We start from the raw sequence: 24,598 nt of genomic DNA on the forward strand, positions 1-24,598 counted from the left end.
CCTATGGGATAAATAAAGATTTAAAGATGTTTTTGATCATTTTTTTTCAAAAATGTTCAACATTTGACCATTCAAAAAAAATGTATTAACCATCTCTTGGACCTCATTCACCAACCGTTCTGAAGAAGAACTTTCTTCTTAAAACCTACTTGCGCAGTTTTGATGACTCTGACTCACCAGTGTTTTCTTATCTGTGTTTTGTTCTTAGGTAAGAACAGAATCTACACACACTCAAGAGCACAAAGATGAGAACAGTTCTGTGCTTTAAGAACACATCATGGACCAGACGTAGACTTTTTCTTAGGACCTTTCTCAAGAACACACTTAAGAACAAACTTAGGAAGATGTTGTTGAATGAGGCCCGATATCTCATTTTTTACAGTTTATTTGCTGACAGGGGCTTAATTGACCTTACAGTGTGGAGCTTTTAGCACACAACTAGAAAACACACTGAATGTGGTTAACTAGCATCGATGGTAATGGCATTAGGACATTAATAGCATTCCCATGCTTTAATTTTCATCCATACTTTGCTTTAAATCTATGATTTGGGTAACAGGGTTGAGCTTTCAAAATGACCCCATTAGTACATATCACGATATCATTAAAAATAAAGCAAATATTATAAAAATTAATTATTTTCTTATTATCTTTCAGAAATTCAGATGAAGCAAATTCATATTGAACATGTTGACTTATGGAATATTCCAGATATTTCAAAAGGGTAAATAAGGTAAAACATTCTTAACCTATATATTTCCTTCAATAATGCATGATAAATATTTGAAGCGGTAAAAATTTCATGGATTTGCACATTAATGCAAAAAATAATATGATTTCTGAGATATTTTCATGGTTTATTTCAAGGTAAAGTGTAGCTGTAGTAGGCTGGGGCTGTTTGCTAAGTGCTGTAGTTAGATTTTGTTAATATGTGAAGTTCTGAAACATGCAGATAGTTTGTAACAAAGGAAACTTTAAAATGTCCTTTACCTTCACTTAATGTACACGTCTGTAAATGTAATATCGACAGGACGCAGATGGCTCCCCAATTGTGGAATCACCCAGAGCCTAACAAATTCAGTTCCAGTGCTGATACATCGAGGGTGGTCAACCCTGGTCTTGGAGATTGACCACCCTGCAGAGTTCTGCTCCAGACCTAACCAAACCCACCTTATCCAGGTAATGAAGGCTTTTAGGGGTATCTGAATATTAGACCTAGGTGTGTTGGATCTGGATTCTTCAGGGTGGTAGATCTCCTACTAGGACTGGGTACCCCTGGGCTCAGACGTGCAGAGGAACCTTAGAAGAACTCAGCCCCCACTTCTGCTTCTAGTTGAGCTAGGGGTGGGCAATATGGCAAAAATATCATGGCACTCAAAGACATTTCCATGATTCACAATATTCATAATAATAATAATACATCTACATCTGCGCAAAGTGCTTTGCACTAAATTCAGTTAAACAGGCCTAATTATGCTCACTTTGTACTGTGTACTTTATACTTTGTGCTCTTTAAGCATTGACGATATCCACAATATGATTGCTGTGTAGACCTGGATCAACCTGAATCTGATGATCCAGTTCTTCACAGCAACCATCGAGTCCATCCTCACATCATCCAAAACCATCTGGTTCGGTTCCTCCACCTCACAAGAACGAGCCAAACCCCAGCGCTTAATTAGGACAGCAGAGAGGATCATTGGACGTGGTCTGCCAACACTTAAGGACATCTACAACACCAGGGGGTGATGAAGAACACTGGCAAAATTACAGCTGACCCCTCTCATCCTGGACATCACCTCTTCCAGACACGTCCCTCCTCTGGTAGAAGATTCAGGACCATCAAAACCAGCACATCCACACATGCTGACAGCTTTTCTCACAGCGGACACCTCACACTGTAAACTTAAATTAAGCCAATAAACCTCTCTTACTGTATGACAGTATCACTCCCTCTGTAGGATAATGCTTATTTGCGCAACTTTTTACAAATATTTAAATATCACTGTATATATGTACTGTTTATTGCATATCTACTCAAACCTATATACATATATATATATATATATATATATATATATATATATATATATATATGGAGATATTCATGTCTGCATATGTACAGATATTCACACATCCCTTTAGCCCCTTTCACCTTGGCCTTTTATCATTGTGTTTATTGTATTTTATTTTATTTGTCTCTTAGTTAAATACTGGTTAACAGTCTGTGTGCCGGTCTGGTCTGTTAAGTGTGTTACATGGGTGCACTCACCAAGACTAATTCCTTTGTATGCGTAACTTGGCACACTGAAGGGATTCTGATGTGTAAATCTTTACGTTAAATACAAAACTAACTGCACATTTTACATTTACAGGATGATCTGCCAGAATATACAATTCCTCAGTGAACTGGGCTGAGCCCCAGATCTTTACATGCCCTGCCAACGCATCTTCCCATCTGCACCACTACAGAGTGGAGAAGGAAAAGGATTTCTCTGCTTGTTCATTTCCACCAGATGGGGAAAAATCTCAAAAATCTAGTTGTAGTCTTGCAAATAGTGACCCTGCAAAGTCCCCAGTCTTGTAAAACCATAGTCTGTTACAGAAACTCAGTGACATTGCCTTAATGCTAACCACACACTAGAAGACTTTGAAAAGACTTTTGAAAGACTAAAGTCTGACACCCTCTCACATCTAAAGACAGTGTCACGTTTTTTAGTCACAGAATATGATTTTGTAAAGACTAGGAATCTTGCAGTGTCACTATTTACAAGACTGCAACTAGATTTTTGAGATTATTCCCCATCATGCACCTGGTGGAAATTTAGAAGCAGATAAACCCTTTTCCTTGCACTCTGTAGGCGTACAGATGGGAAGACACGCTGGCTGGGTGTGTGAAGATCTGGGGCTCAGATTAGTTCACTATAGAGCCGTATATTTAGTTTACAATTTCTTTCCATGTGCAAGAACTCTCAACATCACTGCCACAGCACTTTACTGTGTGCAATATCTCAACCCACCATGCGTAGTATATTCACTGCGGATCACTGTCAATATGTTTACCACCATTATGTGCAATTATGTCAAGTGCAATATTTCTCCATTTATTTACTGTTTATTTATTTGCTATTTTATTCACTGTCCAACACTCACTACAATACATACATTTCTACATTTCTAAATTTAAATTTAATACTTTGTATATTTTTCTTGTAATTTTTGTACATATACATATATCTTTATTTTTTATTGTTTATTCTATTTTATGTATTGTTTGTATATTTCCTGCTGCTCTGTCTTCTGTGCTGCTGTAACACCGCAAATTTCCCCGTTGTGGGATTAATAAAGGATTATCTTATCTTATCTTATCATATACTCTGGCAGATCGTCACCCAGTATTTTAATTAACCTGTACTTTTTTAATTTGATATGAAGATTTACACATCAACACAACATGCAGCGAACAAAATAAGAAACCACTGTAAAAAAAAAAATAGAAAACAATTGATGATTCTTCAGTAATGGCGTTCTTAAAGTCCGTAACACATTTCCTCACGTGTTACAGGCTCAGTGAACCTGAAATATTAAAACAGTCAGTTTACATTTTAAGTTAATATGATTATTGTATTGAATTGCCGTTTTTACAGAGATTTCAGGCAGTCATGCCTGCATTCTCTCTCTCTCTCTCTCTCTCTCTCTCTCTCTCTCTCTCTCTCTATCGCGCCTGCAAGCACTCACGCGCGCCCCTGGCACGTCACTATTTGCATGAGCCAAGACTTAAAACTCACGATAATATTAAAGACGGTTGATTTTGTCGCGGCGTCAAGACGAGAAAAAGACTGACTTAAGACGGCCGTCCTGACCACCTTACACCAAACGATCGAGATGACGCGAGCGCGACGCGACTCTAAGACTCTCGTGATTTCATTCCGACATGGATATCTGTCTGCGTACGGAGCCCCGCTGGTGACATCCTGTATAAATACAAATAATACGTGGCCATGACTTAGTAAAGCGTGGGAATGAGATCCTAATGCGTGGCCACGACTTAGTAAGCCGTGATCTCGTTCCCACGCCTTACTAAGTCGTGGCCGCGACTTAATCATCTCATTCCCACGTCTTACTAAGTCGTGGCCATGCATTAGGATCTCGTTCCCACGCGTTAATAAGGCATGGCCACACATTATTTTTATTTATACAGGATGTCACCATGGGGGCTCCGTAGTCGTTTGGTGTAAGAGAGTGTCAGACTGCAGTCTTTTCAGAGTCTTCCATTGTATAGTAACTGCAGTTAGTCACTCTTTCACTGCAAACACGCTTCAGTCCCTTTGAGGAGAAGATTCAGCATTTTTTCTCTGTTCCCTTTCAGTTGTTTGCGTTTGGTGGTCCTAGCCAATCCTAGCGCAGGGGGGCGGGGCTTGCCGGAATACAGGTGGGAAAAGAAACCCTGCGTGTTCTCCTTGAGGCGGAAAGTCACTGAACGTCAACCAATCCCAACCGCACCGAGGCATCACATGACAGGCTCCGCTTCAGCCGTGAGGAAATCTGCTGTGGGCACTTTCGCTGCTACAAAGTCGAGGTAAAGCCTGAAAAGACACACTTTATTCCAGTCATTAAGGCCTAAGACGGTGCATGTTTGGGCTGGAGCAGCTTTAATTCGCAAATTATGACTGTCCGAAGCCGGAACACGTCAGAATTACTGTATGAAAACACTGGCGCCAGCGTTGCGCCGTAAGGCTGCGTGGACACTTCGCTCGGCTGTTTCATGTCGCTAAAATGTGGCTTAATGCATAAATGAGTGTGATTCGTGCTTTGTTTGGCTTCAGCGAAGGTGGCCTCTTACCTATAAGGACTGAAAGCTGTGTGTTGACCCACATACAGTCCACACTGTAGTCCATTTGGTGGACTAACAGTTCAGGGTGTGTTTGTTTCCGCATATTTTCGTTTTCCTTTAAGCTCAGCAGGTGCATTTGGTGAACGATGAAGCTCCAACACGTCAAGCTCTTGATGTCCTTTAGACGGAGGAATAAGGGCCTAAAGCTGTCATCCAGTAGAAATGCACCGACCGACCGCTTAGTTTCTGCACTCACTGTCCATTTAATCAGCGCGACTGACCATGTAGGAGCACTTTGTAGTGCTACGATTACAGACAGTGGTCCATCTGTTTCTCTGCATACTTTGTTACCTTGTTCTTTAATAGTCAGGACCCCCACAGTGGACGTGGTGGTGGTGTGTTAGGGTGTGTTGCGCTGGTGCGAGCGGATCAGACACAGCAGTGCTGCTGGAGTTTTTAAACACTGTGTCCACTCACTGTCCACTCTATTAGACACTCCTACCTTGTCAGTCCACCTTGTAGATGTAAAGTCAGAGACGATAGCTCATCTGCTGCTGCACAGTTTGTGTTGGTCATCCTCTAGTCCAGTGTTTTCTCAACCCTGATCCTGTGGGCCACTGTCCTGCTGTTTTTTTTTAGTGTTTTCTCTGCCACCAACACACCAGTGGGCAGTGGGCAGTGGGCCTCCAGGACCAGGGTTGAGAAACACTGCTCTAGTCCTTCATCAGTGGTCAAAGGACGCTGGTTGGTGGACTGTGCTCAGTTCAGCAGTGACACTGAGGTCTTTAAAAACTCCCAACAGCACTGTTGTGTCTGATCCACTCACACCAGTGCAACACACTAACACGCCACCACCACGTCGGTGTAACTGCAGTGCCGATGATCCACCACTCAAATAATACCTGCTCTGTGGTGGTCCTGTGGGGGTCCTGACCACTGAAGAAGGTTATGAACAAAGTATGCAGAAAAACAGATGAAGTACAAAGTGCTTCTATACGGTCAGTGGAGCTGATAAAATGGACAATGAGTGTAGATACAAGGAGGTGGTTTTAACGAAGTGGTGAAGTGGCTGGTCGGTGTACTGTTACTGCGTTGGAGTGATGACTCATGCAGACATAAAAAAAAGGATGACTGAAAATGTATCATGTCCAGAAACTCCTGTGGAGTGCCTGAGTCCTCTGAGAACTGCAGAACTGTGGTGGAGCTTCTCAGTACATCCTGCATCTATCAGCATAGGAACTGACCTGAACACCTGCCACAATTATACTTGAGTAGAAAGAGGCTGGGGACTTGACACTAATTCAGCTATGTTTAGAAAAAGAATGTGATAAAAATTCAAATTCAAGTACAAATCGTTCAAAATTGAGATCTGAGTAGCTGAAGTTGAGTGAATGTAACTAGTTACTACCCACTGCCAAAGTTTAGGAAGTGTATTTGTGTGAGTACAGTCTTAAAAATAAAGGTGCCAAAAAGGGTTATTTGCATAAAGCCATAGAAGAACCACTTTTGGTTCTCTAAAGAACCATTCAGTTGATTTTTTTTTAGAGAACCATTATTGTAAATAGAGGTAGGAGTGTGAAGAACCTTCACATCATGTCATGATTTTTTGTAAGAACCCTCAAGTTCATAAAGAGCCTTTACATTATGTGGAGGTTCTTTAAACCTTTCAAAATGTTCTTCTAAGGAATTGCTCAAAAAAACCCATTTGCAGCACTTAAGAATGTGAGACCAGCTAGTGTGCAGTGGCTGTGTGTTCTAAGAATGCCACCAATAAAGGAGAAGTAATTATTTTTTTTCCACAAAAATGCTTTCATGAAAGTGAAACTAATCTAAAGTGCCATATCTGAAATTTCTCTGCTCCATATGTGCTTCTGAGCCAAACTCAACAACATTGGATGGTGCAGTGAATTTGGCTTTTCTTTCTTGCTGTAACATCTGTACCATTTTCTGTTTGTAGTGGTGGAGGAGCTGAAAGGCCAGTTTGTTTATCACCATGTCGGGATCCAGAGACCCAAATCTGCTAGCTCAGACGATCGGCTCGAACATCCAGAATATAACGCAGCACAGTGAGTCGGATGTTTATCACTGACATTGAATTCGACTTTTAGTTAGTTAATTAAGCTTCTAGTTTTTAATAGTAAACAATACGCAATTCACCTTATTTATATGACCATTTTGCATCTCTTTTGTTCATCATATACACATCACAGAGGGTATATTATCAGCAGCTTTGGGAAAGTAGAGCAAAAGTTTGACTTTCTGAGTTCTGAAAGTGTCAAAAATGGGCAAATGGTCAGATATTTTCTTGTAGCTGCTGACTGACTAAGGGCCTTTTCACACTCAGCATTAATAACCAGTTTTGGTGATCGGATAATCAACTGATCAGGTCACATTTACACTTGGCCTTTTTAAAAGTAGCTTCTCCTTCCAGATATTGCATGGATTTCATTTTGGGCAATATTTAAATTTTCAAACAAGACAGGTGTGGTGCCAGAACAGAGTAGGCAGGCTGTGCACTGTTGGATCTAGTCAGCCCTCATCAGCACTTTTTCGGCTGATTGGGCATGTTGAATCAGCGCTGGTGGTCGTTTGCAAAAATAGCAAAGTTTTAGGACGAGGAGTAGAATTGAACTGTTTTTGCTATTCAAATATTAAAATGAATAATATGTGATTTTCATGTTATTAAGGAGACCATGTTTATTGTTGTGAATGTACACATATGGTGCTCTGATAGCGCACTAACAAAGCATAACATACTCAGTGATGTTAATGAGTTTTTAACTTTTTGTCATATAATTACAAACATATGACCATGCATTTATTTCACTGTGTAATCTGCAAACATTCACTTTTAAATAGCCTTTTTAGCTCCCAGTGCTGCTAACACCAGTGCTTTCCCTGTCACAGTTTGGGTTTAGTTAATAAGACATTCAGAAAGTATGTTCTTTACTTTGTACACTGCAGTTTTGGAGTTTTAGGCTATTGTCAACTGTTACTATAGGGATTTGTTCCTTTTGTGCAGGCACATTAAGTGTGTTGCTGTTGTCGAAAGAAAACCTTTTATCTCCAAATTGGCAAATTTTCAGGAAAAGGAAAAAACCTACTTTACTTTTAATGTAAGTCAGTGGAACCAGAGTTTTTTCCAAGTCATTTTGGGTCATTTCTTTTAGTCCATTCATCATGGAATTCACATACAATGTAAAGGGTAACAGGTATTTTCAAATTATGTCACAAACTGAAAAACGTCAAAAAATGGAGATACGAGGTTTTCTTCTGACAACGGCGATGTGCGTGTTGACTGTCAGCTGTAGGCTTTGTGGTGTGTGTGAGGAATGAGGAATCACAGATGAGTGGTGACAGTGAGCTGATGAAAGGTGATCATCAGTCATTCATAGTTGGCGCTGGTTCTTAAACTTTGGCAACCACAAAACAATCAAAAGAAAAATACATATCACAGTCAGGAGTGTTTGGAGAACCGTGTCCCATCCTTCATAGTGGGCAGATTGCTATTGTGTTTGAATACATGTGCAGACAGCTAAAAATAATTTGTTTAAATTATAAGAAAAACAGCAATGGTATTGAACAAGGTTGTAGCCAAGCTGGTCGCATTGCGTGTGCACACACAAATTACAATGCACGCTCAACTTCCTTTAGGATCAGGACAGCTAGATCTGATTACAATCAGAATCACAGTTACACTTGTCTCATAAATGCAACATCCAGATACAGGATGCATTTTAATGCCAAATGTAAGCAGGGCTTAATTAACACATTCCCACCCTATATATAACATAATGAGCAAAAACTATTGCGATGTAAATAGGGTGACTTGGACTGAATGAAGATGTCCAGTAGTGATTTTTGTGTTTGTGTTGCTTGTCATAATATTTTCCCTTTATTTCCACCAGCATCTGAAATCCAGAGAATAGTGACCCAACTCGGAACAGACAAGGACACAACAGAGCTCCGACAGAGACTGTGAGTAAAGCCAGGGCCTGAAAATATGCACTGTGCCCACAGTCTCTCATTATTCAATAAAACATGTCAATGTTTACATCTGTAAACTAATACAGTGTTTGTCTGTTGTCACGTGCGCACACAGGCAGCAGAAACAGCAGCATGTCAACCACCTGGCTAAAGAAACGGATAAGTGCATGAAGGAGTTCACCTCTTTACCTGTGACAGCTGATCAGGTAGCGTGCTCCGTTCAAGTTCAACTTTAAACAGTTTACATGCCCACCAGACTGTCACTGTAAGACTTGATCATGTAAACAGCGCAGTTCGATTGTTATAGTCCGACTAAGATCTTTTTTAGGTTTTAGCTTAATTATAATAATCGATGCGGTCTAGACCAACTTTGGCTGGACGTTTGAGATAGATTTGGATGTAAACATTAAGATCACTCCACTGTCTGTGATTTATGACACCGAACATGAGCGATAAAAGGTTAAATGCCTACCCTTTTGAGGGGAGGAAGAACATTCTGTCAGATACAGAAGTCATTAGAAATTTGAATATAAAGAAAAAAGGGAACGTTTTTCAGTGTGAAAAAGTGAACTGCATCATAATAAGGTTGTTTACCACTGAAAAGTCAGACTATGCTGGCATGCATGTAAACTGGACTGTAAATGGACCAGTCTTTTACACAGCTCTTGTAAATGTTATTGTTTGGTCCAGTTTCTTTCACTAAGAGTTTAGTTGGTCTATCAATAATATGCGTCTGGTACTTGACTGATCCCGGACACAGACTGAGAGAAAGGGCTAGTCTAGGACTACATTATAGCACAAATGTTGAATCACCGACTGGAAATTCATTTTAGTCTAGGCTTGGGCCTAATCTGGGTCTGGGACACTGGCCCTAATATATAAAAACACATCTTTACAGTTAAGTGTAAGGACGTGAAAAGGGCATGTTTCACATGCAAACGTTTGAAAACCACCGAGTTACAACGTGTTATTGATTTTTTTTTTTAAAGTGAAAATAAGTTAATGCACCCTCTACTGAGGACACACCTAAATATATACAAAATAATGTATAGCAATATTTTTCTGCTAATTTTAATGCACAATTTCTGTTTATTCTGTGCCAAAACTTTTATGTTGGCCACACTTTATGTTTCAATATGTTAGATTCAGGAAATAAACAGTAACTGTGTATTAGAAAGTTTTAGCACCTCAGTCAAAAGATGTTTTGTTAATTTTTTTTTTTTTTTTCTCTCCCCCAAGTGAGAAAAACAACAAAACATCATTTGACTGGGGTGCTAAATCTTTTGCATACGACTGTTAGACAGTGAGAGTATGGCTCTAAGATGTAGCCATCACATTAGTTTGATAATGCAGACTGAAAGGCAGGCCTGAGAAGTTTGTCGTGATTGATAGTAGCCCTTAGATGAGCTAACATTTGGCTAACATTTAAAAAAAAAAAAGTTATTTTATCTGTAACCCTTTTCACCTGCAGCGCCAAAGAAAGATACAGCGAGAACGGCTTGTCAGCGACTTCTCCAATGCGCTGGCAATTTTCCAGAAAGTTCAAAGACAGGCGGCGGAGAAGCAGAAAGAGTTTGTGGCCAGAGTTCGTGCCAACTCAAGAGTTTCGGTAAGGAGAGTTTGGGGTGATCAGTGTTCAGTATTAGAATCTGAGAAGTGAGAACTGAGAAGTGTAAAGTTTCATGGTTAAAGTAATAATAATAATGTGTTAAGTTTGAAATATTGCTCCAGCAGGAAAGGCTTATGTTTAATAGGGGAGATTACAACTTAATTATATTTGATTATGACACTAAATTGCTTTAACCAGTCAACACGCCACATTACAGCTTACTTAGGTGGAGTGACCCATTTTCCTTGGGTGTTATGGTCATGTGACTTGCCTTAACATGCAACACTCCTCTTGTCCACAGGGTGGCTTTGCTGATGATGCATTTGGAGGAAGGGCTTCATCTTTTGAGAGGTCATTGGCACAAGCAGTACAGCAAAGAACCTTCTGTCACCAAAACATTTACTTTTTTGACACATCACAGAATTCCAGAGTATCTAGAGATGTAACACATTCAAAGAACTCAAAAAGATATGCAGCGTTTTCCGTTAATCTCTTTTCTTTGGTAGTTTTACTATAACACATATGCAAAGTGCACATTTGTATATAAACAAAATGCCTTTACAGTTTCTTTTCTTGGTGTCTATCATTTGATTTGAGAATTGTGGATTGTTTCTGGCTTTTGATTTTCTGGCTCAGTCTCTTTATCTCCTTCTCTGTAGTGAGAGCCAAGCTCAGAAACAGAGTTTTGACGATGGCATCACTGAGGAAGATCTGCATCTCATCCAAGAGAGAGAGACAGCCATTAGACAGCTGGAGGTGAGGCAGTTATACCAGTGATATGAGATGGAATGAGAAATAGGCCCCACAGACCATTTAAAATTAATACTTAAACTCTTGAAAGCGAGGCTTACTTTTCAGTCTTTAATTGTCTTAAAGAGGAATTTCAGATGGTGATAGGAACCAGGGGTCGCCATGACTACAACACAAATATAGACATTTTATTTACTATCCAAAACCACCAGTGAACCTACACGAGTCTTCTTGGTTTATATGGAATGTTGATGATGGAAAATAGTGGAAAATCTGAAAAAAAATGCTTCGTGTTTGGGCTTTATTTTACCTCAGAATGGCTGGCATGTACTCCTCCATCATGAATGGATTTTTCAAAAGAACATTTTTGGACAGTACCTTCTCAATACTATTGTAAAACGATGTCAGACCGTGTGTTCATAACCATTTCATGTAGTAACTTTGTGTGAGGGAGCTTTTAAAGCCACATGTTTCCATCTTAGCCATTTAATTAAGCAGAAATTGATGGAATTCCCCTTTAAGACTTTTTGTTAAGTAGCAACAATGAATTGATCTGTATTTATTATGCAATTATGGATTATGTAAGTTCTGTAGTTATGAGAGTGAGGAGATAAGGTGTGGATCCACATATGGACGCTTACGGTTTAAGGGTTTTTTCCTAACCCAAAAAGGTCCATTAATTGAAACAGATGAACAGCTGAGATCAGAATCTACACATTCTGTCTTTGTATAAAAAATGAAAAGATTAGGGTCACAATTATACATCTGTCCCTTAATGTTGCAGGTAATTATAAACAAAATCCTGTGAAAGGAATGAGAGCCTAGATAGGCTATTAACTGTTTACCGGATAATAGATCAACTATAGTATCATTTTTTTTTTTTAACTTAAAAATCAAGATATTTTCCTCCAATTAGGAATCCATAACTGGGGGTAAAATGCTGTAGTGTCTGCTTTGCCTAAGGAATTGTGTGATGTTTTTCAGTCGGATATCACTGACATCAATGAAATCTTCAAAGACCTGGCAGTTATGGTGCATGAACAGGGAGACATGATTGGTAAGAACTATTAAAGCCTTTTCCAGTTTTTAACATCTCAGTTATCCGCTTGTATCTCCCTTTATTGCATGCACACATGCACACATTAGCTGCAGTGTTTCTGTGTTACCTCAGCATGCACACACGCATATCAGGCCTGATATCAGACTCAGGGCTTTACTGCTTATTCCCAAAGTACACAGCACTCAACCATTATGGGTCTACTAAGAATAGATGATAAGGCCTCTGGGCCTAATCTGACATGTACAGGTAACAACACATAATCTAGCAGAACAAGCCTGTGATATGGAATCAAAGTCCAGTGATTAGGATCTGTTTTATTGTTGCACATAGATTCAAAAGCCTAGTGGCATCTAATCTGGTTATTTTAGATCTGGCCTTAACAGCATATACTCTGATATTTCTGAACAAGCACTTGAATACTAGTTCTCAAAGTCACCCTAAAAACATAATATTTTATGCAATTTTTTGTCATCCGTCTGAATGAACAGGTGCATATCTATTTTTGGTTGTGCTAGACAGACGTTTTGACGGACTTAGGGCTTTTTTCACTTCCGTGCAATTGAGGTTTAAACTCTACACGAAGCCATAAGGCCAAGAAGTGATGCACTCACTCTAGAGTTTTGTTACAACAAGCTGATTTACTGTTAAGTTTTAAAGCTGCTATGAAACTATTTATTCAGAAAAGAAAGGGAGGGAAAAAACCTCACGTGATGGAGCCGAGTCAGAGCCAGTGTAGATTGGACGCATGGTGGTGCTCGGAAAAAGGATTGCTGTACTTGAGTATTAGAGATAATTCATCATTACGATATCATTCGATAATGTAAAAAATTCTGCCACACAATTCTTTCTTAGCTCTTTTAGTTCTGCTGTTTTGTTGCACACTGAGGCAAAGTGACGTGGATGCCTAAACCTAAACCAGCTATAGTTTATTTATTTTTAACATCTTCCATATCGTCACTGTCCAAAGAAAAACAAGGATCTCTAAAATTGTAACTTTACAGGAGAAGGGAAAAACCCTCTTACCTTTCAATTTAATATAAAGAGATTTTAGAGCATTTCTATTGGTCCATTCATCATTACATTTTTATACAACATAAAGGACTGCTGGTGTGTCCTTGATGTAGAAAAATAAAAATTGAGAAAAATGGAAATACAGTGTTTTCTTCGGACAGTGACGACGTATTAACATTAAAATTTCTATCAGAAGGCCTTGGATGATGATACTTTTTTAGGCTAAATTTTTTGTGGCTTAGAAAAGGATGAAGCCATGGAATACTAAAAACCAAGATAACAAATAAATACTTAAGTATTAGAGTTATTTGGGCCGGCCTTAGGTTAGTTTATTGAAATTCAGTAGTTTTTATTGTATGTTATATGGATTTGCAGTGTCATTCAGCAAAAGGCCCCTTTTACATTTTATTAACTTCTACACACACCTGCACTTTGGCACCATAACGATGGCATAACAGCGCCCCCCTACATCTCTGATGATCTGCTTTAGTTAAACTTTCACACTTAAGTCCCAGATGTATTAAAATGCATTCATCTAATGAAAGCAGGAAGCCCAGGGAAGTTACTGGTGCAAAAAACAAGCACGACATGAAGCCGTTGGTGTTAACAGTTGAACTGATGCAACCCCGCAGACAGAGAAGAGCAATCAAAGGTGTTAAAAGGGCCAGCACTCTTAATGAAGTCCTCTGGGACTAGCTCATGCAGTCACAGTGGAAATGTTTGTTTATCCACTAAACGTTGAATGTCAAAGCAGCAGGCCTCGTCGTGCAGGTTTGAGTGTAAGCATTGCTGGAGTTAGTAAACCGTTTGGAGGTCATCTGTCATGTTGCAGTACATAATTTTGTAGTATTTGGTTTACTGGCCAAACATCCAGACGAGGGCCATGAATATACCTTTACATTTACAGTGACAGCACTGAGAATGCAGAAGAGAAACTGGCACACAGGAAATCTATATATATATACAACATCAGAATCTCAGTCACTCTAAGAGTAAGTTAACTGAGTTATAGGCTTAAAAATGAACCCATTAGACAAAACCTAATGAAAAACACCTGAGTAGAGAGCAGATGACAATGCCTAAATCGGTGTGATTGTTTCCTCACACAGTTCTGTCAGTATGTTAATATGCTATGAATCCTAACCGAAAAGGTCACGTTCTTGTTTTTCTTCCTGGCAGTTGTTGTAGGCAGAGAGAAGGCCAGATACGTGCCAACCTGTCTGAACAGAGTTGTAGGTCTTACCTCATAGACCCCATTCTGAGATGTTTATTAAAGTTCTTCTCCCTTTCCAATCACTCTCCACAGACAGCATAGAGGCCAATGTAGAAAACGCAGAGGTGAATGTACAGTCTGCCACGCAGCAGCTGGCCAGGGCTGCCACTTATCAGGTAAAACCAACATGCTTTTTACAACAGTTTGTATAGTAATTGAAGAATGTAGATGAAGTACATTTTTTATTTTACTTACATAATTCATCACACACTCACTAGCCACTTCATTAGAAGCACCCCCCCTTGTACTTCCACTTTCTGGCTACCTTATTGGAAACACTTAGCTTGTGCTTCCAATTACTGGCCACATTAGAAACACCTAGTTGTAGTTGCACGCACTGGCCATTTTATTAGAAACACACCTGCCTTGTACCTGCACTCACCTCACCACTTGATTAGAAACACCTACCTTATAGCCCCACTGTGTTACAGTTTCTGACTACAGGGCTGCTGCTGTGCAGATATTATGTCGGTGGGGGTCCTATCTCAGCATTGACCCTGGCATGGTAGTTTGTGTGGTGCTGGCACGAGTGTATCAGACTAACTATATATATGCTAACTATATGCTAGAAGACTCTGAAAAGACTTTTAAAAGACTGAAGTCTGACACCCTCTCAGTTCTAAAGACAACATGCAGAGTTTTTAGTCACAGACTATGATTTTGTGAAGACTGGGGATCTTGCAGGGTCACTATTTGCAAGACTGCAACTAGATTTTTGAGATTATTTCCCATCATGTACCTGGTGGAAATTTACAAGCAGAGAAACCCTTTTCCTTCTCGGCTCTGTAGTGGTACAAATGGGAAGACACGCCGGCTGGGAATGCTCAGGCCAGTTCACTGTAGAATTGTATATTCTGGCAGATCAGCACCCAGTATTTTTTAAATTAATCATTTTTACACTAGCAATGTCTACCCACAATTACATTCATTCTGTTCAGTCCTTTTTGAAAAGACTGAATGCCACTTTAGAATGAAGGTATGACATGCATGGAGTCAACAGTAGAATTAGGATAAGATAAAGTCTGTGCCTTTAGGCTTAGAATATATAGCAGACACATATAGGGTCAGTCTCCTGAACAGGGATTAGGCCTAACCTTGGACTACACAGCTTTCTGAATGGTGATTCTGCATTAAAAGAAAAAATGGGTAACACTTTCTATGAGTGTCACTTTTGTAAGCATCTATAAACACATTTATAACATGTTGTAATGTATTCATAGGCATTATAAACGTGGTTATAAATATTTATAAAAAAAGAATTACACTGAATTACACTTTATAGCCATGTTTATTATACATTATGAATTGTTAATATAATGCATTATAAATAGTGTTAATAACATGTTATAATGTCAGTGCCAAAGAAGTCAGTTCCAGCTTGGAGATCGTAAAGTAAAGACAAATACCAAGCTAACGGTGGTGAACATTACCTTTCCCACATTGGGTAAAACACTGATGGCAGCTCTAGTTTAAACTCTGACATTTGAAGCCTGTAATGAGCTTTACTGTGAATGTTTTAGTGTTTCAGTAAATACTTCAGTAAATACTTCAACTTGAAGCCTCACTCTGAACACTGGAGGAGGCTTTAGTACAGTACGCTTCACTTTACTTAGAGCGGACAAATACGACTTATGAGCTCTTATAATTTGCTATGATCAGTACTTATAATGCATTATGTTAACAATTCATAATGTATAATAATCATGGCTATAACGTATAATGCATTTTTATAAATATTTATAGCTATGTTTATAATGTCTTATGAATGCATTATAACATGTTATGAATGTGTTTATAGATGCTTACAAAGGTGAAAGTGTTACCAAAAAATGTAGTCCAAGACTAGGATTGACTCCTGTCTGGTAAACTGACCACAGGGTCACTTTTCTAGACACAAATTAAGTGTTTAGATTGGGTTTTTTCCTGCACCTGACAAGTAGTTACAGACTCCTCATTACTATTTAAAGACAGCAAAGAAAGGAGGCAACACTCTATCATAAAAGCAGGGAGGGTATTTTAAACACTGGTATTTGTCCACCATCATGTGTTAATGTTAGATGACTTCTGCAGTTACCAGTCTTTCTCTTGACTGAACCAGGGTGTACCATGCTCCTGTGATTAGTATTAGAAATGAGCCTTAGGAAAGGTGTGTTAATCACCAGTTCTAATTTCCACAGCAAAAATCTCGCAAGAAAATCTGCATCCTGATCATCGTACTAGTGGTGCTGGCTGTGATCGTGGGCCTGATCATCTGGGGCTCGATCAAAGGATAAGATGCTTCACTCACCTGGATCTTCACAGGTGACTACTGACATGCCTTCCAGTTGGAGGATGAGGAGAAAAGCACTATATATGTATAAGATTGGCCAAAGGGGCCTGTTTTTCGCGCATAGACCAAATCTTGGACTAAATTACACTGTCATTGGGAATCGTCATGATCAATATGTGCCATTGAATCACCACAAAGTGACATTAAGGTTCAGTCAGTTAAAACAAACTCCATATGGAGCAGTTTAGTTAAAACTTTTTTAGCAGATGAATCAGAATTTTCATGCCCTCCATTCTGTAAACTCACATTGTTCTTATGAAAGAGCAAAATGAGACTCTCCTTCATGCAAATGTCACTAATAACGAATGAAAGGTAGCAACCTTCAGTTAGCGGTGTGCAGGTTATATCATGCTAATTGGAGGATTTTAGATTGACTCTTTTATTAGCCTTGTTAGCATTACAATCGATCATTTCTTTTAATTATATTCAATGAGTAATCAAAATCACTAAGTTAACGCTGCTGTCCTTTTGGAGAGCCAGGTCTGAATGTAGGATAGTGGTGAGTTCCACCATTTTTCCCTGCCAAAAGTCAAAGCTTGGCTTTGATTTGGATAGTTTCACGGTTAACATGATGGGAGCCTTTAACATTTGTTTAGATGATGACTTTAATTTCATAGACTTCCATTGTGTGAAAAAGAAACTTCATGTACGTTGAAGGAACAGCTTAAGTGCTGTATATTTGCTTTGCAAAGTAGCCATGCTCTGCTTAACCTACAGAGAGCATCTGTATCTGTGTTTGTTTTCTCGCGTTACTAATTTAAAAATTAATAATTAATAGGAATCGATTAGTTACTATTTGCTTTTTTATGCAATTGGCAAGTGCATTTTCATTCTGCTGTACAATGGTGGTAAAAGTCTTTTGGCTGTTCTGTGTCAAACTGATCGTCTCCAATCCAGTTTTTGACAGCACTTTTTCAGACACTCCCCAGAAATATGGGGATATATTTTCAAACCCATAGTAGATAATATCTTGGTCTTGCCAGAATTGTCAAAAAAACTGAAGCTGCAGAGGTTGGAAATTAATTACTATTTGAATCTGTCCAATTGTCATTCAGTCTTGACCTCTGCCAACCTTCATGTTATAGGGAGCTTCCATTATTAATATACTAATCATTGTCCAGCACTGCCTTGTGAAGGGAGTTCATTTTGACTATACAGGGCATGCAGGCTTAATTAATATAAAGCATCTGATCTGTTTTAACTTATTTCACTTATTGTTACCTTACCATGTTGTCAGTGTGGTCACCATTATTGGCAGTTCACTTGCGGTAAACAGTCCATGCATTCACTATGCAACACTAGTTTTAATGTAGCATTTCAGCAGATATCATAACTGTGTTTATGGCCAAATCTGATGCTTGTCTGAACATCTCTAAACCAGAAATCGGCACTGAGTCTGGTCTTTTCCACTCTTAATTGGGTCACAGTCATTGGCCTTCCGGAAAATGTAAGCAGTTAGCTTTTTGAAAGACTGAAGGAGTCGGAGTGCCAAGGTTTGTGAATATCTAGAAAATGAAGTGCCATTTAAAAAAGCATTCCAGTTTTACATTAGTCATTGTGTTGCCTTGCCAAAAAGACAGTACACAGGCTTAGGGGAGAGAGTCAGATCTGAGAGTTGTAATGATAATTTTATTCTGTGATACAAACACATTTCTGGAAAGTTATTGTGCCTTTGTTGTTTTTTTTTAAGAAATTCAGCGTGCATTTCTTTATGTCAAAGACACGTCTGCAGCTTTCCTGCTAGCTTTTTTTGTTCTCCGGCAGGTTCTGGTTTTAACTGTAACAACTTGCATCAAATTGTGGATTTAGGGTAGAATTAATTCATCTCTCTTCATTAGCTTCACTTCAGATCTCGTCAGTTTCTAGTTTTAATTTTGCAGTTTATTCTTTTTTTTTTTAATTTTATAAAATGTAATCACATAATAATATGCAGCCTTATTAAGAAAAAAATGTATTTGAATCAGAGCATAATTTTCCATGCTTTGTTTAATAAATATGATTTTAAATGTTTCATCTCTTTGTGTAATATGCCATCAAAACATATGTAGTGTTGAAAATGAAATGAAGTTCTAGCTATCAGAAACACTTTTTAATGTTTGTGTTGCAAAGACTAATCTAGAAGCAATAAAACGCTCCCTGTCAATTTTTACTTTTGTTTGCAAAAGTTTCCATACTTTTTTGGACAGTGTTACAATTGACAGGTCCACCTTTGGCCTGAAAAAAATATTAATGCCTTGTTCAACAATTTCTGTTCATTGTTCATTTTGGATGTGCATAAATTTTACTCTCTGATTTGTTCTAACGCCTGGATTTTTTTCAGACTTTTTTCACAATCACACTCACCCATCTGGCTGAAAGACTGTATAATGTGACCTAATGTTTCTTGCCAACATAACCTACTTCCTTTTTTTTTTTTTACATACAATAAATGGCACCATACACCAAACTTTTTAAAAAGATGGTTCTTCAAGGGTTCTTTAGTAAAAGGAATGGTTCTATGTAGAACTGTGAGTTCTATGTAGAACCATTTCATCCTTCAATGGTTCTTCTGATTGCTGGAGAATGTTTCTTTCAAAAAGGTTCTATATAGAACCATATTCAACATATTCCCCATCTTTCTGAAGAAGCATTTCACCATGCAAATAAGCATTTAATCATTAAATGATTCTATATAAAACTCATGGCTCTAAAGACGATTCAAAAAGATTCATCCAATTTCAAAGCGCCATATTTTACAACCCTGAGGTGCCTAGGAACCAATCACATTCCAATTGAAAGAGGGGGTCATAGAGTTTCTGACTGTCAGTGGAAGATGGATCCCTTCAGTCTGCAAAGAGATGCAACCCCTGAGCAGAAAGCGTTCTGCGTTCTCCACTTTAATAAGAGTGAATCCGTCATAACCGTGCAGTGTGATTTTCGTGGGCAGTGAAGCTCCAACAGCTCAGAGCGTTCGTCGTTGGTTCCACAACACTGGATGATCTCTGAAATCGCACTGAAAGAGCCGTGAGTGCAGCGACACCCGACATGCTCAATCCAGTATGGGATGAGTTTGACTATGGCGTTGATGTTGTCTGTACAGCTGGAGGAGGTTCATACTGAGACCTTGTACAATTACATAATAAACTTTATTCTTACTTAAAGTTTACAGTTCACTGCATTGATCTGTAATGATTTACAAGTGAAATAATGATGAATCAGAACTAAACAGAACTACTACTTTTAGAATATATATAAATATGTTTTATTTATATGTTCCTGTTATTTTTTTCTAAATGGGTGTCATTTTGCAGGGCACTGACTTTGAAAGACTGCATTGTGTGGTATGTGAACAGGCACTGTGGACATACAGCGAATTTGAGGACTGTGTTTATGACCTAGTGCAGCAAAAAATTACTCAAGTGTGCAGCAACATTCGGCACTTGTTTCCTCACATTAAAAATCTCTCAGTTCCACGCAGACCTATCAGTGCTGGTGTACAGAGGAAGTAAATCTAACGCACTGCGTATGTCAAAATCCACATGTGGAAACTGAACAACTGGTCCTCCATCCAGTGATGCAACAAACCATTGGATATTTTAGAACAAACAATGCAGGGTTTGGAGTTCGGGGGGGCCATGCACACCACATCTAACAAACACCACTACATTTGCTTATAAGATATACTTTTGCTTGGAAACTTGTTAGTTGAAGTAAACTACTGGCTTTACATTTGCATTTGGTCCCATCATTGAGTTCCACTCAGCCAAGTTGCACAGTTTGCACTTGAATGTCATATCCTGACAACACAAATTGTCTCCATGGGGCCATGGACTTGGTCACGCTACTGCAAATGAGGGGCTTGTGGGGGCTATCAGTTGCATTTGTCGCATTCTGTTTCACACTGGGGCTATACTGGAACTGAAATCTACAAATTGCTTATTTGTTTTCCTGTTAGTCTAATACTATGAAACAGAGATGAGATCTGTCTTTTACTTATAAGCCGTCTATGATCAGTGCCCCTTAATGAACACTAGTCTGTGAGATCTTTTCATGCTTCCTCATGTCGTGGGCTGGAGGTTAGGGAGCCAGCCTTGTGACCTGAAGGTCGCCGGTTCAATCCCTTGAGCCGACAGCACGTGATTGAAGTGCCTTTGAGCAAGATGCCTAACCCCTAACTGCTCCTCAGGCGCTGTGGATTGGGCTGCCCAACACTCCGGGCAGGTGTGCTCACTGCCCCCTAGTGTGTGTGTTCACTAGTTTGTATGTGGTGTTTCACTGCACGGAGGGGTTAAATGCGGAGGTGAAATTTCCCCATTGTGGGACTAATAAGGGTCACTTGTCTCTTTTCAATCCTATTGGGTTCCAGCACCTAGAAAAACTTCTGAGAAGTGCTGTCATTTGTAATTGTATTCCCCACATGCTGCAGATCACAATGATGGCATGATCAGCAGAATGTCATTAAGGTGTATCTTGGGGGCGGAGCAGAAATACAAAACGTATAAATGTGAGATCCCAGTATGGGTGGTAGTGAAAGTATTCCTGGCTGGTTGGAAATATATTTGTGTGCTGCCACTCGAAGAGGACCACGCGTCCATTGAGATCGACCCAATTTTGAAACTGTCCGGTTCATAACTGTGCTGGACCAATGAATGCTACAGAGGTTAACCAAACGGATCACTGCCTGCAGTTTTCCTGTCCAGAGAGATCTGTATCTACTGCAGTGTATGTGGTGTTGTATGTGTCTGCAGCTGCTGTAGTTCTGCTAACAGTGTGCGGAAACCTGCTTGTTATAATCTCTGTTTGTCACTTTAAGCAGCTCCACACACCGACTAACATGCTCATCCTCTCTCTGGCTGTGTCAGACTTTCTGGTCGGGCTTTTTGTGATGCCATTGCATTTCATGTGGTTGATTGAATCGTGTTGGATTTTCGGACACGTTTTTTGTGTCCTGTTTAACTTTGTCAGTTTTCAGTTAACCAGTGTCTCTGTGGGCAATGTCGCTCTCATTGCTCTGGATCGTTATGTTGCTCTTAGTCACCCATTTATTTACTCAAAGGACATTACATCAACAATCATTCACACTGTAATATCGTTGACGTGGTTGTTTTCCTTATTATACAACTTTGCAATGTTTTATGTCGGTGGAAACTTCACAGATTTAGTCATGTGCCCTGGAGAGTGTCTCTATTATCTGGGTGAAACAAACTCCTTAGTTGACCTGCTCTTCGTAGTCATTGTTCCGTGCACTCTAATGGTAATTTTGTATGTACAGGTGTTTGTCATTGCTAGGAGACACGCAAATGCTATAAGAGAACTCAATCATAACATCAAAAGCATTTCCAAAATGAACTCAGACTCCATGAGATCTGAGAGAAAAGCTGCCAAAGTTCTTGGTATTCTGGTGATTGTGTTCCTGGTGTGTTTAGTTCCGTACTATGTCTGTAGTTTAATGACTGATGCAATCGGAACTGACTCCTCATACCTCGTGATAAATAACATTTTGATCCTCTTTTATCTCAATTCTTCCATAAATCCGGTGATCTATGCCTTGTTTTACTCATGGTTCCAGAGGTGCATGAAGATGATTCTGACTTGCAAAATACTGCACACAGACTGCTCTTTTGTAAATGTGCTGGGAATAAACAGCTGACTGCAGGAAAAAGTTGGGCATTTTCATTTACTGTTTACAAAGCAAAATTAATGTATACCCAGATGCAGTAATGGTGATAATGCTCACAAGTAATGACAGAAGTCCATGTGTCCTTTTTTCAGCGCATGTGTTGATTACTATTACAGATGTGTGAGCATGAAACAAAGACTTCCATTTCTTTTTGCCACATTTACTTGTGTTAAAAATGTGGATCAGAATAAGTGCCAACGTTACAGTCCTTGTGTGGTCCTTAGTGTGGTCTACTACTGTGGCCTCTTTTCTCTAGTTGTGTGAGGATGATGCTAAATGTGAACACGACCATTCTAAAAGTTCCTGTGAACGATTATAACACATCTATAAACAAAATGTGTCTAAATCCTTCCTACCGGTGGCCTCTATGTGAGTCACAAATCATCTAAAAAGAAACATGAAGGCGTGCCTCTTCTGCATAAATAATTTAGTGCTCACACCACCATTTATTTGCCATTTAGGAGGCATAATATGCCTTTATGCAATAATATAGTAAGTTATTTTGTAGAAAAATAATAGATTACAAATTGAAACAAAGTTTTTCCGCAAATTTTAATGCACAGTAATGCACCTGAACACAAGTCCCTACTTTTCCCTAATAGGGAAGTCATATTCAAAAGTCATTTTCTATGTTTTGTTGAACACATCCCTGTAGAAAGCACACTTCTCCACATTTTAATATACAGTGGGTGTTTATTTGCAAACAGTACTGGGACATTACACACCACTTAAGGAAACATGAATAGAGCAAAATACTGAAAAATATTAGAGAAGAATTTAATCTCATCAGAAATAGAACCTGGGGCTCCCGAGTGGCGCAACCGTCTAAGCGTTGGCCCTATCATCAGGAGATTGCGAGTTCGATCCCTGGTGATGCTACAGCCGTCCGTAGCCGGGAGTCCGAGAGAGCACAATTGGCCTCGCTCTCTCTGGGTGGGTAGGATGGCCCCTCCCTCTCCCCCCATCACTCAGCGCGATGCTAGTCAGCGCAGGCGTCTGTTAGCTGACGTAACAGATCTGGCGGTTGGCGCTTTCCTCCGAGCGCGTTCGGCTGTCCAATGACGTTGCGTGAGCGGCAGCTCGAAAAGAAGCGGTGGTTGGCTTCACAGGTCTCAGAGGAAGCCTGTGTTAGCCTTCACCCTCCTAGCGTTGATAGCATCGTGTGATTGGGGGAGTCCTAACTAGCGGGTGGAATTGGAGACGACTAAATTGGGGAGAAAATCGGGTAAGAAATAGAACCTGGAGAGAAGATGGACCTTTCAAACGAGGTGCAAAATATACAGCCGTGCAAAATATACAGCCAAACAAAAGGTTAAAGGCGCTTACATGGCCTGGCCAATCTTCAGACTTGAATTCCATTGAAGGTTTATGGAGGATTTTATAATTCTTCGCTGAATCATACACATACATACATACATACATTATCTAAACCGCTTATCCTTCTGGGTCGCGATGGGGTGCTGTAGCCTATCCCAGCTGTCATTGGGCGGAAGGCAGGATACACCCTGGACAGGTCGCCAGTCCATCACAGGGCCCGAATCATACACAGTCAAAGCTAATTAACAGCTTTGTAATGAAGCATCTTTTTTTTTTCTTATCAATTTCATTTTTAAATATGTTTTATGCTTTTGAATACATGTTTCCTCTTGCTGTATATTTTGTTTATGACCAAATTGGGGCACAAGACCAAGGTGATAGAGTGATGTGATGTAGAATGATCTTCAGCAGATCCTACATGCGTCAAAACCTCAACTATCGTTCCAGTCCAATAAAATAAACATTATTGGACTTACTGACTACAGGCCAGTAGCCCTGACCGCCGTAGTCATGAAGGTCTTTGAACGCCTGGTCCTAGCCCATCTGAAGGCCATTACAAACCCTCTGCACAATCCCCTGTAGTTGATGTTTTAATATCATAGTGCCAGAGCTGCTCTCCTAGCTGTCTGTGCCAGATCCCATCTACCAGTGGACTGTGGATTTCCTGACAATCAGGAGACAGCAGGTGCGGAGAGGAAAACACACGTCAGACTCGGACTCAGAAATGAAGTTCCACAAAGTTGCTTGCTCTCACCCCTCCTCTTTAGTC

At 39.5% G+C, this 24,598-nt stretch overlaps 2 protein-coding genes across 2 annotated transcripts; both read left to right on the forward strand.

The window, feature by feature from the left end:
* Window positions 1-4,447: 4,447 nt before the first annotated feature.
* On the forward strand, window positions 4,448-19,002 carry stx7l (syntaxin 7-like). Its single transcript, XM_036582472.1, has 10 exons — window positions 4,448-4,579; window positions 6,792-6,900; window positions 8,743-8,812; window positions 8,937-9,027; window positions 10,293-10,430; window positions 10,732-10,781; window positions 11,090-11,186; window positions 12,165-12,237; window positions 14,558-14,640; window positions 16,702-19,002. The coding sequence occupies exons 2-10, from the start codon at window positions 6,828-6,830 to the stop codon at window positions 16,795-16,797; spliced, it is 771 nt and encodes a 256-aa protein (XP_036438365.1). The 5' UTR covers window positions 4,448-4,579; window positions 6,792-6,827; the 3' UTR covers window positions 16,798-19,002.
* Window positions 19,003-21,381: 2,379 nt separating this feature from the next.
* LOC118816244 (trace amine-associated receptor 13c-like) lies at window positions 21,382-22,863 on the forward strand. The gene has a single exon (XM_036582766.1). The coding sequence runs from the start codon at window positions 21,478-21,480 to the stop codon at window positions 22,480-22,482; it is 1,005 nt and encodes a 334-aa protein (XP_036438659.1). The 5' UTR covers window positions 21,382-21,477; the 3' UTR covers window positions 22,483-22,863.
* The last annotated feature ends 1,735 nt before the right edge of the window (window positions 22,864-24,598 follow it).

Source organism: Colossoma macropomum, unplaced genomic scaffold (genome assembly GCF_904425465.1).
Source record: "Colossoma macropomum unplaced genomic scaffold, Colossoma_macropomum, whole genome shotgun sequence".
NCBI lineage: Eukaryota > Metazoa > Chordata > Actinopteri > Characiformes > Serrasalmidae > Colossoma > Colossoma macropomum.

Bases quoted from the DNA above. Each gene is read 5' to 3' on its own strand.
- LOC118816244 (XM_036582766.1), top strand. From the start codon at position 21,478: ATGAATGCTACAGAGGTTAACCAAACGGATCACTGCCTGCAGTTTTCC.
- stx7l (XM_036582472.1), top strand. From the start codon at position 6,828: ATGTCGGGATCCAGAGACCCAAATCTGCTAGCTCAGACGATCGGCTCG. The intron at 8,813-8,936 runs GTGAGTAAAGCC...GTGCGCACACAG, and splicing joins ACAGAGCTCCGACAGAGACT to GCAGCAGAAACAGCAGCATG. The intron at 14,641-16,701 runs GTAAAACCAACA...TAATTTCCACAG, and splicing joins CCAGGGCTGCCACTTATCAG to CAAAAATCTCGCAAGAAAAT.